Source organism: Mesitornis unicolor, unplaced genomic scaffold, assembly GCF_000695765.1.
Source record: "Mesitornis unicolor isolate BGI_N332 unplaced genomic scaffold, ASM69576v1 scaffold23109, whole genome shotgun sequence".
Lineage (NCBI taxonomy): Eukaryota > Metazoa > Chordata > Aves > Mesitornithiformes > Mesitornithidae > Mesitornis > Mesitornis unicolor.
The window spans coordinates 6,235-18,495 of record NW_010205526.1 but is presented as its reverse complement, the minus strand read 5'-3'; the positions used below and the strand labels follow the sequence as shown (position 1 = coordinate 18,495).

Genomic DNA, 12,261 nt, shown 5'->3' with positions numbered 1-12,261 from the left:
TCGCTCCCCCCACAGCGGGAAGGGAGCGGGCTCCAGCTGGCTGTCTTTAGGAGAGCCAGGGAGTCCAGTGGAGGTGGGCTGCACAGGAAAGACCTGAACAAACTGGGAAACAGACCTAGGGCAGGGTCTGGGAGATCCAGTTGATCTCAGGTGAACTGTGGCCATCTCTCTCTTGCCTCCTACCCTGACTGGCTCTGTGGGCTGTGAATGCTGTTCCCTCCCTTCCACAAAGACAGACTGGAAGAGCTGTACTGCCGTGAAGATCTGAAGGCAAAGCAAAATGAGACACATCAACGTGCAAAGAAGGTGGATGAGGCTGGTGCGGAGAAGAAAGGGTAGGTAATGGCAGTGGTTACCTGCAGAAAAAGGGGGATGGAGATCAATCATGGGCCTGCAAGGGCCCAGGAAGGTCAGTGACATTGTTTATGAGCCTGTAGCACTTTGGTTTTGATTGGAAAAGACAGTGCAATCACAGCAGCTGTTTCATGAGATCAGCCTCCGCTGAACGTAGAGCAGGCATCAAGGAAATCACAGCTTGTTGCTCGGCTGGCTGAGGTAGGACATCCACTCTTTGAGGGGAGGGTTCCCCATCCCTGCCAGCTTTTTCAGAAAGACACTGGGCTGTAGGCTGGGCACATCAGGGTGGGTCTCAGAGTACTTCTGCAGTTTAGCCAGAAGGCGAGGGAGCCCAACAGTGGACGCATAGAACATGGGACCACCCCTGTACTTTGGCCACCCATACCCATTGATATAAATCACATCCAGGTGTTCTGGGCCCGATGCTATTCCCTGAGCCAGGATGCTGAACCCTTCATTAATGAGGGGAAACAAGCACCGCTCCAGGATTTCCTCCTGGTCTATAAAGCGGGTCTTGATGCCATGGGTGTCTCTGTACTGGGCCAGGAAGTTGTGAAGCCATGGATCTGGCTTGGCTCTCCTGCCTCCAGCCTTCTCGTATTGGTACCAGCCTTTTCCGGTTTTCTGGCCAAACCTGCCGTTCTCACACAGCAGGTCTGGCAGCGGGCTGTAGCGCTGGCCACGCCGCTGGCGGGCAGGCGTTCCTGGCGGGAGTGAGGCACCTGTGAGGCCCTGGTCCTTTCGAGACCTCCAGCCCACATCCAGCCCAGCAAGATCAGACATTCGGAAAGGTCCTATCTTAAACCCAAAATCTTCAAGAACCTGATCTACAGCTTCTGGTCTGCTTCCTTCCTCTAAAAGGAAAATTGCCTGTTGTACATACGGAAACATCATTCGGTTCCCAACAAACCCAAAACAATTCCCGACCACCACCCCAACTTTTTTCAGCGCTTTGGCTAGCTGCATAGCAGTGGCAATGGTGGTGGGGGATGTGTGACGGCCATAGATTATTTCTAATAGCCTCATCACATGAGCAGGGGAGAAGAAGTGTGTGCCAATGACCTGCTGCGGGCGGCTCGTGGCAGCAGCTATTTCATCGACGTTGAGGGCTGACGTGTTTGTACACAGAAAGGCCCCTGGCTTGCAGATTCTTGACAGCTTGTGGAATATTTCCTTCTTTAGAGCCATGTTCTCAAACACAGCCTCAATGACTAGATCGACATCCTGCAACGCACCAAAGTCCACAGTGAACTGGAGACGTGCAGGGTTATGGAAATCCAATGTTTGGGCACCCTGCTCCATTTTCATAGCCTCGCGTTCCAAAAGGAGCATCACGGCTTTTCTCCCCGTGTTCAGATACTCCAGATTCTGCTCCAGGGCTACCACAGGTATGTTGGCCTTAACCAAAGAAGTCACAATGCCTCGGCCCATTGTTCCCAGCCCTAGGGATAAAAGAGAGAGAAAATCAGAGACTACGAATAAAAAAATGTTACAATTAACCACTCGACAGTAGCACTTCCTTTGTATCTCCAGGATAAAAAGTGGAAGCCTATGCAAGATGATTGGTGAGCAGACAGAAAAGAAGTGTTGAAGACTGGGAAAAAGGAAAGTGAATTCTCTCTTCCAGTGAGCGTAAATGTTCGAAAAGCAGTAGCATAAAGGCAAGTTAATGTCCTCTCAAGCTTACAAAATACCGGTGGGATTCACTCGAGTGTGCACAGGCCGTGTGATTCATGTCTTCTCCCTGCAAAGTTTCATACCTGTGCAAACCAACATATCACTTTAGCGTTAGAACCTGGGGATCAAAGACAGGAGATCTGAGTTTCAGCTTCAACCCCGTTACCAACTTCTAGCAGGCAATTTCACAGCAAGCTTCACCCAGAGGGTATCAGTGCCTCTCTGTTCCTGTGAGATAGCCCTTTGTGGGCACTTACCGAGTGTTAGTGTAAGCAAATACACACCACCCAGAGATTTTAACACCAGCAAAGCTCAGCTGGTTTCTCCCTCCTCCTTCCAAGCTTCCTCTTTGTCTCCTTCCTCATCTCCTCCTGCACTTCATTGTATAAGCTTTGAAGCAAAGAAAATACAGCTGCTATTTCTGTAAATACGCTCTGGCACTCTAAACTTTGTCTCCAACATCTTGTATGTCTCTCATTGCCAGGTCAGACAGGATGGAGCTAACACAGCACGCTTAATCCTGTTTTCAACATCCTCTATCTCCTTTTTAATCACTCTGGAAAATCAGTATCTTTTCGCTTGCCGTTCAGGCTTTATATCAGGCATCTCTGCTCACTGGGAACTCCCCAGGTCCTCCAACACAGGCCATTCCTACCCTGCGAGGATTCTCGAGGACAGAGTCTTCCTTGTCCAACCACGCAGTTAAAGCACATGCCCAGAATTCCTGTAACTGAGCATCCACTCAAGCCGTATTTTTTTTTTCTCCAAGATCCATAAATACGTGACTACTAGCTCCTACCCCAGGAACACCAGGGTAGAGATTACTGGTTCGACCCCTTTCCTCCTGAGCCCTTCTACCAGCTCTGCGCTCCGTCACATTAAATGAAGCTGCACACTTCCCTGTGATACACAACCCACACGCTTTATCCTGCTCACCCATGATGGAGGCTTTTTGGACTAAGTTAATACAAACTGCTAAGAGAAGGCCAGCACAATTTTACTAGCTTTAAAAGTGCGAAGCATCTGAACAGGAGGATTATTAATACCCTAAATAAAGCAACAACCAGACAAAGTGGAGGTTTGTTATAATTCTGTTAAAATGATTTTTTTAATCCTGGGTTTACAAATGAAAGTCAGCTAAACAAATAAACAGAAACAAGGGGATTAAAAAATTTGTCTAAAGCAGCTTTGTGAAGAGGAACTGAAATGATGTTGTCATTTAAACAAGTTCCAACAACCAAGGTCAAACAAGGTAGTATGTTTCTCCTGCAAGCTACACGCCCTTGGTTTAGTTCTGTCCCCCCTCAGCTTCTGTGTACACAAGACACTTAAAACAATCCCTGCTTATCCAAAAGAAGATATTTTTTTCAGACATCGCTATCTGGCAGCCTGCTTATAAACCATTACACTCCCGAGCAAATGCTAAAGTTCCTTTCTAGGAAATTAGATTTGCTACTTCATAATCAAGTACCACGAAAAACTAATTTGAAAATTAAACCAAAACAACATGAATCAGTTCTTAGTACTTCAGTGTTCATGGAATGCTGACTGAAAAAACCCCAGATGCAGACAGCTCCTCCCACTGTGCTCAGCACCCAGAGCCCTGGATGTGGCAGTTTTGTCCCTGCCTTTGGTGAGCTGCAGGAACTGCTTTCTTCTGGGGCAGGAGGAACCTCACTGCCCGGTGCACAGCCCAGCCCCATATGTAAGGCTCTTTAGACACCAAACTCAGGTGTGCACTGCTCAACATGGCTCCCTCCTCAAGTCTCTGCCTTTTCTCCCTTGAATTCCCAAGCTGTACTACGGAAATAACGCACACATCCCAGGCCTTATTCACTCCTGCTCTTCTCAGCTTCAGACTCATGAGTGACAGCAGTTCTCTCAAAACACGCACATGCTGCTTCTTCCTAAATCAAAGCCTCATCCACGAGCAGAGGTTCTCCAGCCGTCTTTTCAAGGGAAGTCCTGCAGCGGTACGAGCCGATTCCCCTGTTTGCTTTCGTCCACATGTAGTATGGGTAGTCCCATCTAGGTTTTAGACCTCCCATGATAGGCAGGCATACATGCTTGTAGTACTTCACTTTCCAGGCCATGGGAATAGGTTTATAGATAAGATATGAGCTTGCCAAGGTTGTTTCTGACCTAGAAAAGCTGTCTCTCAACTTACTACATAACTCTTCAGTGGCCTGTATGAAATGATGTTTAATGAAGCTGGCAGAGAGCGTAATGAAAGCCCCAAGGGTTTTGTTACATTAGAGCTTGCACAGCATGATTCCCCTGGAAATATTTTCTAAAATTGGGCTATAAACCCAGGGAGAGATTTGGCTATCTAGCAGGGAAAGAAGCATTTCTGAGGACTCCCCTTTTCAATGTTACAGAGCCTAGTGATCTTGGGAAGAATATATTAGAGCTGAAAAAATGGTAGGGCAGCATTTGGCTTTATGTTTGCAGAAGAAAGAGAAAGGGAAATGTCGCACGCTCAGCTCCGACTGCACAGAAAAACCACGGCTAGGAACTACTCCACAGTTGCTGCCGTAAGTTCTGATTTCTCCCTCCACAGAGCTCTCACTTCCCCCCGACCATGAAAAAACCCCTTCCATTCTTATCTCCCATCCAGGGGATTGTTTTCAAAGCTGTGTTGCCATCCTTCATGCCCAAGGCACATCTTTCAATAGAAGACTGAACTCTGCTTCAGGAGAAAGGACAGTGCCTGGCCATCTTCCTTCAGGTCTTTTGTTCTGAATTGTAGCTTTGACAAATAAAACTACACTTGAACCCACGTAATTTCAGGCCAAATATGGATATGACAAATCCATTCGCCGGGCAAGCTGAGTGAATAATGACTGTTCATTACTGATCTGTCGCATGAGGACTTGGAATGTGAAAAATCATGCAAAATTAATTGAAGGACTTTAAAAACAAATTTCAAATCAAATGAACTCGAAATACGTACAAAGCAACTCATGTACAGTCACACACACTAGAGAAATACAGATCAGTGCAAAACATCCTGAACTATAATGAATATTTGGATTTAAAAATGCCAAGCAATGGAAATAATACTTTATAGATCGGTAAAAACACGCAGACTGTTCCAGTTTTTCTGTTAAAAACAAAAATGCGCAATTGGTGGTGGCAGACTGCTGCAGACTGGAGCTGCTGCTTCTTCTGTTTCAAGGTATGAATTTCAAGCAGAAATAATGTGATACTCAAGGCAAGCAGAGCACTGTGGAAAGGCTGCAGAAGGGACAGAGATGAACTCTCTTCCTGGGTGACAAGTAACTAGAGAAAGTGGAAAGAGATTGGGGCCAAGAGCCCAAAACAAGCAGAAGCAAATGAAATAGGCGACTCTGCGTGTGACAGAGACAGCCAAGGACAGCCAGGCCAGGAGCAGGCGGGATCTCACACGGCTGGGTGTTACTCCACTGAGCAAACTGCAGACAAGGACAGCTGATGGGAGGCCAGCACTGCACAGCAATGGTTGCCAGTTTATCAGCAATGCTATCTACCAAGCGTGCCCACAGAAATTATAGATCACTCTCGATGTTGAATCTACATTAAGACATGGTCAGCAAGTGATGTGCCAGCTCTCTCCAGCAAGCTCCTACTATTGTTGGACAGACAGGAGAGCCACAAAGCAAGGCTTTCGTGGCACCGCTTCCATCCCCTAGAGGTCCTCTGTACCTACAGAAAAGGCACCGAAGGAGGAGGAGGTCAGAGTGATTTCAGCTGCTTCCCATCATGCAGCGATAAAAGACGGAAATAGCAGCACAATGCAACGTGGTTTTAGTGAAACAGCACAGCACTGTCTATTGGAAAATGGGCTCTGCATGATTTCTGGCCATCCAAAATGGACGCAACATCTTGCTCTGACTGCCCTCCTCTCTGGAATGCAAATAGAGAGAGCCTGGATCACCCAGGTAGACTCAACACTTACATGGATGAGCATCACTATTTTAAAAGGTGGCAGTCCCTCAAAAATCATCCCTAAGATTTTGATTTCTGGTGTTGCAAGAATGTAGTTAAGATCAAGAATGTGACATTATGAGATTCTGTAGAGCATGGTACTGGCTGGAGAATTACTTTTTGTTACAGCAGCCTGACATAAAAAATACAACTGTGTTGCCATGTTCTATGCCTGTCTCTAACAGACTTGCAATTTCACTGATATTAAAAGGCAAAATAAAAGGAAAACCTTCCAGAGGAAGGAGAAAAAGCACAATGGGGTGGCAGAAAGAAGTGATGGAAAGCAATGAAACACTACGGTGTGGGAGAGTTAAAAGAAGGTGATCGATAGCCTCCAAAATAGGAGATGTCACTTATCAAATGAAGTATAATGCGAACAACTAGAATAAACAAAGGAAACTATAATTGTGGGCGATGGGGGCTGTATTAACAGAAGCACTGACTCAGAAAAGGGATTAGGAGACTTGATAAGTGTCAACACCTTGCGTGCACTGGTAAGTTTTAATGACCCTGACCAGCTACACCTGCAGCCTCCACCCACATCCACTTCCCATGAGCCTCGGAGCCCTATTTAAGCTCAGATGTGGGGCATTAGCTCTTTCTTAAGTTGTGTTGGAGGAGTTTTGGTGTTTTACTGGTGTGCCAGGCTATGGACACTTAAACCAGGACCTGAGCCTGCATGCTGGCTTCCCAACTTTACCTTGGACCTGCATCATCATATGAACTTTGGATGATCATCTGCACTTCCAGTGGATCCTGGACATCACCTCTGGGTCTGCCCTACTTGCCTTGCTCAGGTACTGTAAATAACTGTTACAGCAGTGGGTTGTGCTGCCATCCAGAGGGAGAAATAATGGGTTGATAGGAACTTCATGAAGTTCAGCAAGGGGAAGTGCAAAGTCCTGTACCTGGGAAGGAATAGTCCTAAGCACCAGTATATACTGGGGCTGACTGGCTGGAAAGCAGCTCTGCAGAAAAGGATCTGGGGGTCCTGGTAGACACCAAGTTGATTGTGAGCAGCAATATGACCTGGTGGCAAAGGTGGATAATGGTACGTAGGGATGCATTAGGAGAGGTGAGACTGGAGTACTGTGTCCAGTTCTGGCCTCACCAGTACAAAAGTGATAGGGAGCTACTGGAGTGAGTTCAGTGAATGGCTACTAGAATAATTAAGGGCCTGGAGTGTGTCTTATATGAGGAAAGGCTGAGAGCAGTGACTGCAGCCTACAAAAGGCTCTGGGGGATCTCATTAACATAAATAATTACCTGCGGGGACGGTGTAAAGAAGATGGAGACAGGCTTTTTCAGTGGCTCCTGGTGACAGGACCAGAGGCAACAGGCACAAACTGAGACATGGGTGGTTCCATCTGAACATAAGGAAGCACTTTTTTTATTGTGAGGATGACTCAGGACTACCACAGGTTGTCCAAGGAGGTTGTAGAATCTTAATTCTTAGAGATAATCAAAAGTCCTCTGGACATGATCCTGGTGACCTGGCTCTAGGTGGCCCTGTATGAACAGAGGAGTTGGGCAAAATGACTTTTAGTGGTCCCTTCCAGCCTCAAAGATCCTGTGGTTCTCTCCCTGGGGAGATTTTATTGCCATTTTTTCCCCATCCCTGGGGTGCTGCTGCTCCCTGCGTGTAGATAATTAACAGGATGTGTTGAACACGGCTAATATGAAAGTTGGCTGTTAACTTGAGCATACTAAGTAGGAGCAAGGAAGAGACATCTTGATACCTGGTCTTGGTGTAATTACTCCTGGAATACTGTTCCCAGTTGGGCTATGCACGCTTTATAAAGTGTTGAAAAATTAGGGGAAATTCAGAGTCATGAAAAGGACCAGATTGTGAGAGATTGCGTTCTGCAGCAAAAGAATCAAAGCACTTAGTTAACCCATACTTCTTGCAGAATAAATAAACTTGAACATTGTCTGTTACCAGCTACAAAAAACACTGAAACTTGGGGGTAGAGATTTGAGCAATTTGAGATCAGAATTCAGAAACCTGTCTGGGGATGAGATGCAAATACTTAATTCAGTGGATGGGAGATGTAGCCCAGGCAGTTCAGCTTGGAAATAAGATACAGATTGTGTTTCTACTAGAAACTTTCAAATAGAGATTGCATTTGTTCTCAGAAATCCCTCTAGCTCAGTTACAGCACCAAAATAAGCAGATCAGATCTAAACAGCCCTTCTGGCTAAACTGTCATTGCAATTGGGACTTTGCAAATGTTTTATTCTGGCATGTTTTATCGGCATGTAGCAAAGAATGCCCGTTCTGGTCACCTGGTTGTTCCTAAAAACCTCCAACACGAGCCCTTCCTGCCAAAGCGCGTGTTGCAGGGCTGACCTGTCTGGGACTGCATGTGCCCAAGGTGCTGTGCTTGTCAAGCTACATGATAAACCTGGCCTGGTTCATGCCTCTTTACCCAAATGCTGTAACACCCACAGAGCCTCCTCACAAGATTTGTGGATTAATGTTTAAAAACCATTTTCACTAAAAATAAGGCATGGCAGCTAATGAAGAGAAGGAAACCTCCACAGATAAGGTGTTCCTATGGCCTGAAATGAGCTTTCAGAGAGCTCATATTGCAGAGCACAAGAGGCTTGAAAAGTACCCCTGGAAGAGCAGTGTTGATCTGGTGAGCTTTCTCTGAAATAGAATGGATGTTTTCCAAGTGCTCCATTAATTGTCTAACCATTTTTGAGTGCTACTATCAACAGGCAGAGCTGATACTTTTTTGTTATTAAATCTCAGCAGTGCATCAAAGGTTTTATTTAAATTGCTCTTATAAAAAATTAATGAAGGCATTATCTTGCTGGGCTACAAAATGGCAGGAGTGGATCCCAGTGAGAGGAAATCTTCTTAAAATACAGCTGTCAAAACATTTTTTGTATTACAGCATCCCTGAGTGAATCTGTGCACATGCACTTGCAGTACAGAACTAGACCAGGAGGAGCAGAATTTCATGCAAACCTGCTTATAACACTGAACAAAGCCAGGACTCAATACAGCTGTATTTTGAAGGGAAGGGACTGTTCATGGCCCATAGATGAAGCTGACTGAAGCGAAAGGAAGTTATTCTTCCAAAAAGAGAGGAGTTACCAGGTAACAGTCTGGAATGTGACTTGCCACCTGAATTCCTGAGCTTACCAATGCAGTGATGGGATGCAGTGAATCTTTGGCTGTGATGGGTACCAGCGACTTTGGCGAGTGACTGCTAGTGAAGCCCACTTCGGCTTTCCGCCAAGATAAAACTCGATTATACTCATGCTGTTCCCCTTTAGCTCTGCTGTTAGCTGCATGGTCAGCAAACGCGACCGCTTTTTTTGTTCCCTTACCTATCACAGCTGCTTTGTGGATGGGCTGAGGGGAAGCACTTTTCCACGAAGCTCCACTGGGTATTGTCCACTTTTGCACCGCTCTTTCTGCGAAGAAAGTGTACTGCAGTGCTCGGGCCTGGCCTGATGTCAGCAGGACATTAAACAGCTCTCGCTCCTTCCGGACCCCATCTGCAAAGGGCTGCTCCGTGGCGGCTCTGACTGCCTGGAAGCACAGCTCTGGAGCCAGGTACCCACGGGACTGCTTCTTCACCTTCACAAGAGCTTCGCTGAGAAATGCTTCCATGTTGGGCAGTTTTGGAACTGGCTTCAGGCTGAGCCTGCGGGGTCCCAATGGCTGGCCTGCAGGTAGAGAAATGGAGTTACAGAACAAAGCATCCACATCTGGAACACAACAGATTTTCACCCCTTTCCACATAGGCTGGGAATGCAGTCTACCTCTTTCTCCCCTAAGCTCATTAGAGCTTGCATGCCATAGTGATCTGGCTGTAGAACTCAAGTGTCTGATGCTTCTCTTTCACTTTTTGTTTCTTCTGAAAATTACAGTTTTTCAAGTCCCTTTTCAGACTTCAAAAAAACAAGACTTCTATTTCAAAGCAGTAATTCTCTCCCTTTTCTCAGCTACACAGAGTGCCTGGACTTCTCCAGTTCTTACTCCACAGTCCCAGCTGCCACATTCATATGGCTCTTTCTATAAGCTTCAGTACTGAAGTTTTCCTCCAGTTTAGTACTCAGTGCCCAACTGACTTTGCTAGCCACATGCATTGCAGCCAGGGCCTTGACCCAGCCATTTGTAAGAGAAACTGGGAAATATACCCCGACTTCAATTCTTCCCTGACAGCGGGAGTCTCTCTGTTCACTTTGGGACTAACCAAGAGGACAGCTCACGCAGCATGAGTTGGGGAGCAAATGCATAACAAGGGAGAGTTCATGCTTCTGTGTCAGTAAGGGGTGAATCATGCAGCCACACAAATACATGAGGCTCATTACAGACAGAGGTTGCTATGGTGATACCTAGAAAGGATTTTAATTGAGAGAAGTTAGTTACATTTCAAATGCCAAAACCCCCTCCATCCTCTTCAGAAGAACAAACCTGGGTGCCTGCTGGGAGACCTCTGCCCTGGTGAGACCGCATCTGGAATATTGTGTCCAGTTCTGGGCCCCTCAGTTCAAGAAGGACAGGAACTGCTGGAGAGAGTCCAGCGTAGGGCTACAAAGATGATCAAGGGAGTGGAGCATCTCCCTTATGAGGAGTGGCTGAGGGAGCTGGGGCTCTTTAGTTTGCAGAAGAGGAGACTGAGGGGAGACCTCATTCATGTTTATAAATATTTAAAGGGTGAGTGTCACGAGGATGGAGCCAGGCTCTTCTCGGTGACAAACAATGATAAGACAAGGGGGAACGGACACAAACTGGAACACAGGAGGTTCCACTTAAATTTGAGAAGAAACTTCTTCTCAGTGAGGGTGACAGAGCACTGGCCCAGGCTGCCCAGAGAGGTTGTGGAGTCTCCTTCTCTGCAGACATTCAAAACCCGCCTGGACGCCTTCCTGTGTAACCTCATCTGGGTGTTCCTGCTCCGGCAGGGGGATTGGACTGGATGAGCTTTGGAGGTCCCTTCCAATACCTAACGGTCTGTGATTCTGTGACCTCTGATCTGTCCACACTCAGGCTCTTTCTCTGCTCTTAATGGTAGCTTGCCTTAGTAAAGACCATGGAGGAACAAGACCAGAAGTTCAGGATGTATGCCCTGAATATTCCATTACTTTCACAAAGACCCTTTAGTCATCATAGCCGCATCCAGATCATTAACTAACTGTGCAGCAATGTTACCGCGCTGACTGCGGCAGTGCTGTTCCCAGAAGCACCCAGGATTGCCACCAAAGCAGGATGGTGGGTGGGCCCCCTCTAATGAGAACCTTATGCTGAGCAGCTTTGGTATAGAGTCGCATTGCCTGAGCTCCTGCTATGAGCTCAGCCACAGAGGCTTACTTCCATCCAAGGTGGCATATTGCATCCAGCTCCCCTTTGTCTTCCTGTTGTCTGAGTTAGGAAAATGCCAGTGCATCAGCAGAAGACTCAGGAGCTGGAAATGATACACAGGAAACTGAAGAGCAAGAATAATGGCAGCACCGCAACCATGGTTGCCCAAAGAACATGTCCTGACTCTAGCTTTTTTTTTCCTGTAAGAACCAAGCAATGTTTATGAGAAACAGAAATAGCAGTTTCCAGGATGACTTAAGATGCTGATTTCCTGAAATAATGGTCTTCAGAGCTCAGACTTTTTATTTAAGCCTTTTAGAGAACACAAAATGATGAACACTTACTGCGTAAGAGTTCATAAAAATGTTTTCACATTTATGGTGAATATAGTTTGTATCTGCCAATATTGCAGGATTCAGTCAGGATAATGTTCCTCTATTTTAGAATCCTTCGTTTTTCCCCTAAATGTATGTGTTTAACCCGGAAATGCTCTTTATCCACAGTCCTTTACTTAGGACTTACTTAAGTGGGACTCATTAGACTGGTCATCATACAATGTCTCTGATGTGGAAAGGACTGGTAAAAAAAGAATGCTGCTGGGAGCCTTTAAGCATGGTCTTCAGATAGGGAATGGTACTTGTAAGCACAAATACTGATGAGCCACATGAGACAATTCCTCAAATAAGAAAAGTAAATCTCCTCAGGGTCCTGTAATAAAACTCTTATTTAGCTGTAAGCTAAACAGGTTTGGCTTTGTAGGTTTGGCTACAGCATCTCCATGCAGCATACTTGCTTCTGCAATGCCAGTAAGAATCAGGGACATATTTATGAACAGGCAAAAATGGTCTGAATCCAAATCTGGGAAGAAGAGATCAGTGTGGGACAGCCACAGCTTGATTTCTGAAATCAAAGCAGCAGGAACACGATGAACACATCAG

The 12,261-nt window shown here is 46.1% G+C and overlaps 1 protein-coding gene across 1 annotated transcript in view; it reads right to left on the bottom strand.

Annotated features, from left to right (window-relative positions):
• Window positions 1-528: 528 nt before the first annotated feature.
• Window positions 529-12,261, bottom strand: part of EHHADH (enoyl-CoA, hydratase/3-hydroxyacyl CoA dehydrogenase) — a gene marked incomplete at its 5' end in the record, with an annotated part of 16,732 nt that continues 4,999 nt past the window's right edge. Inside the window, 2 exons of the mRNA XM_010191455.1 lie at window positions 529-1,799; window positions 9,343-9,684. Coding sequence (XP_010189757.1) covers window positions 529-1,799; window positions 9,343-9,684 — 1,613 coding nt within the window. The remainder of the gene's footprint in view (window positions 1,800-9,342; window positions 9,685-12,261) is intronic.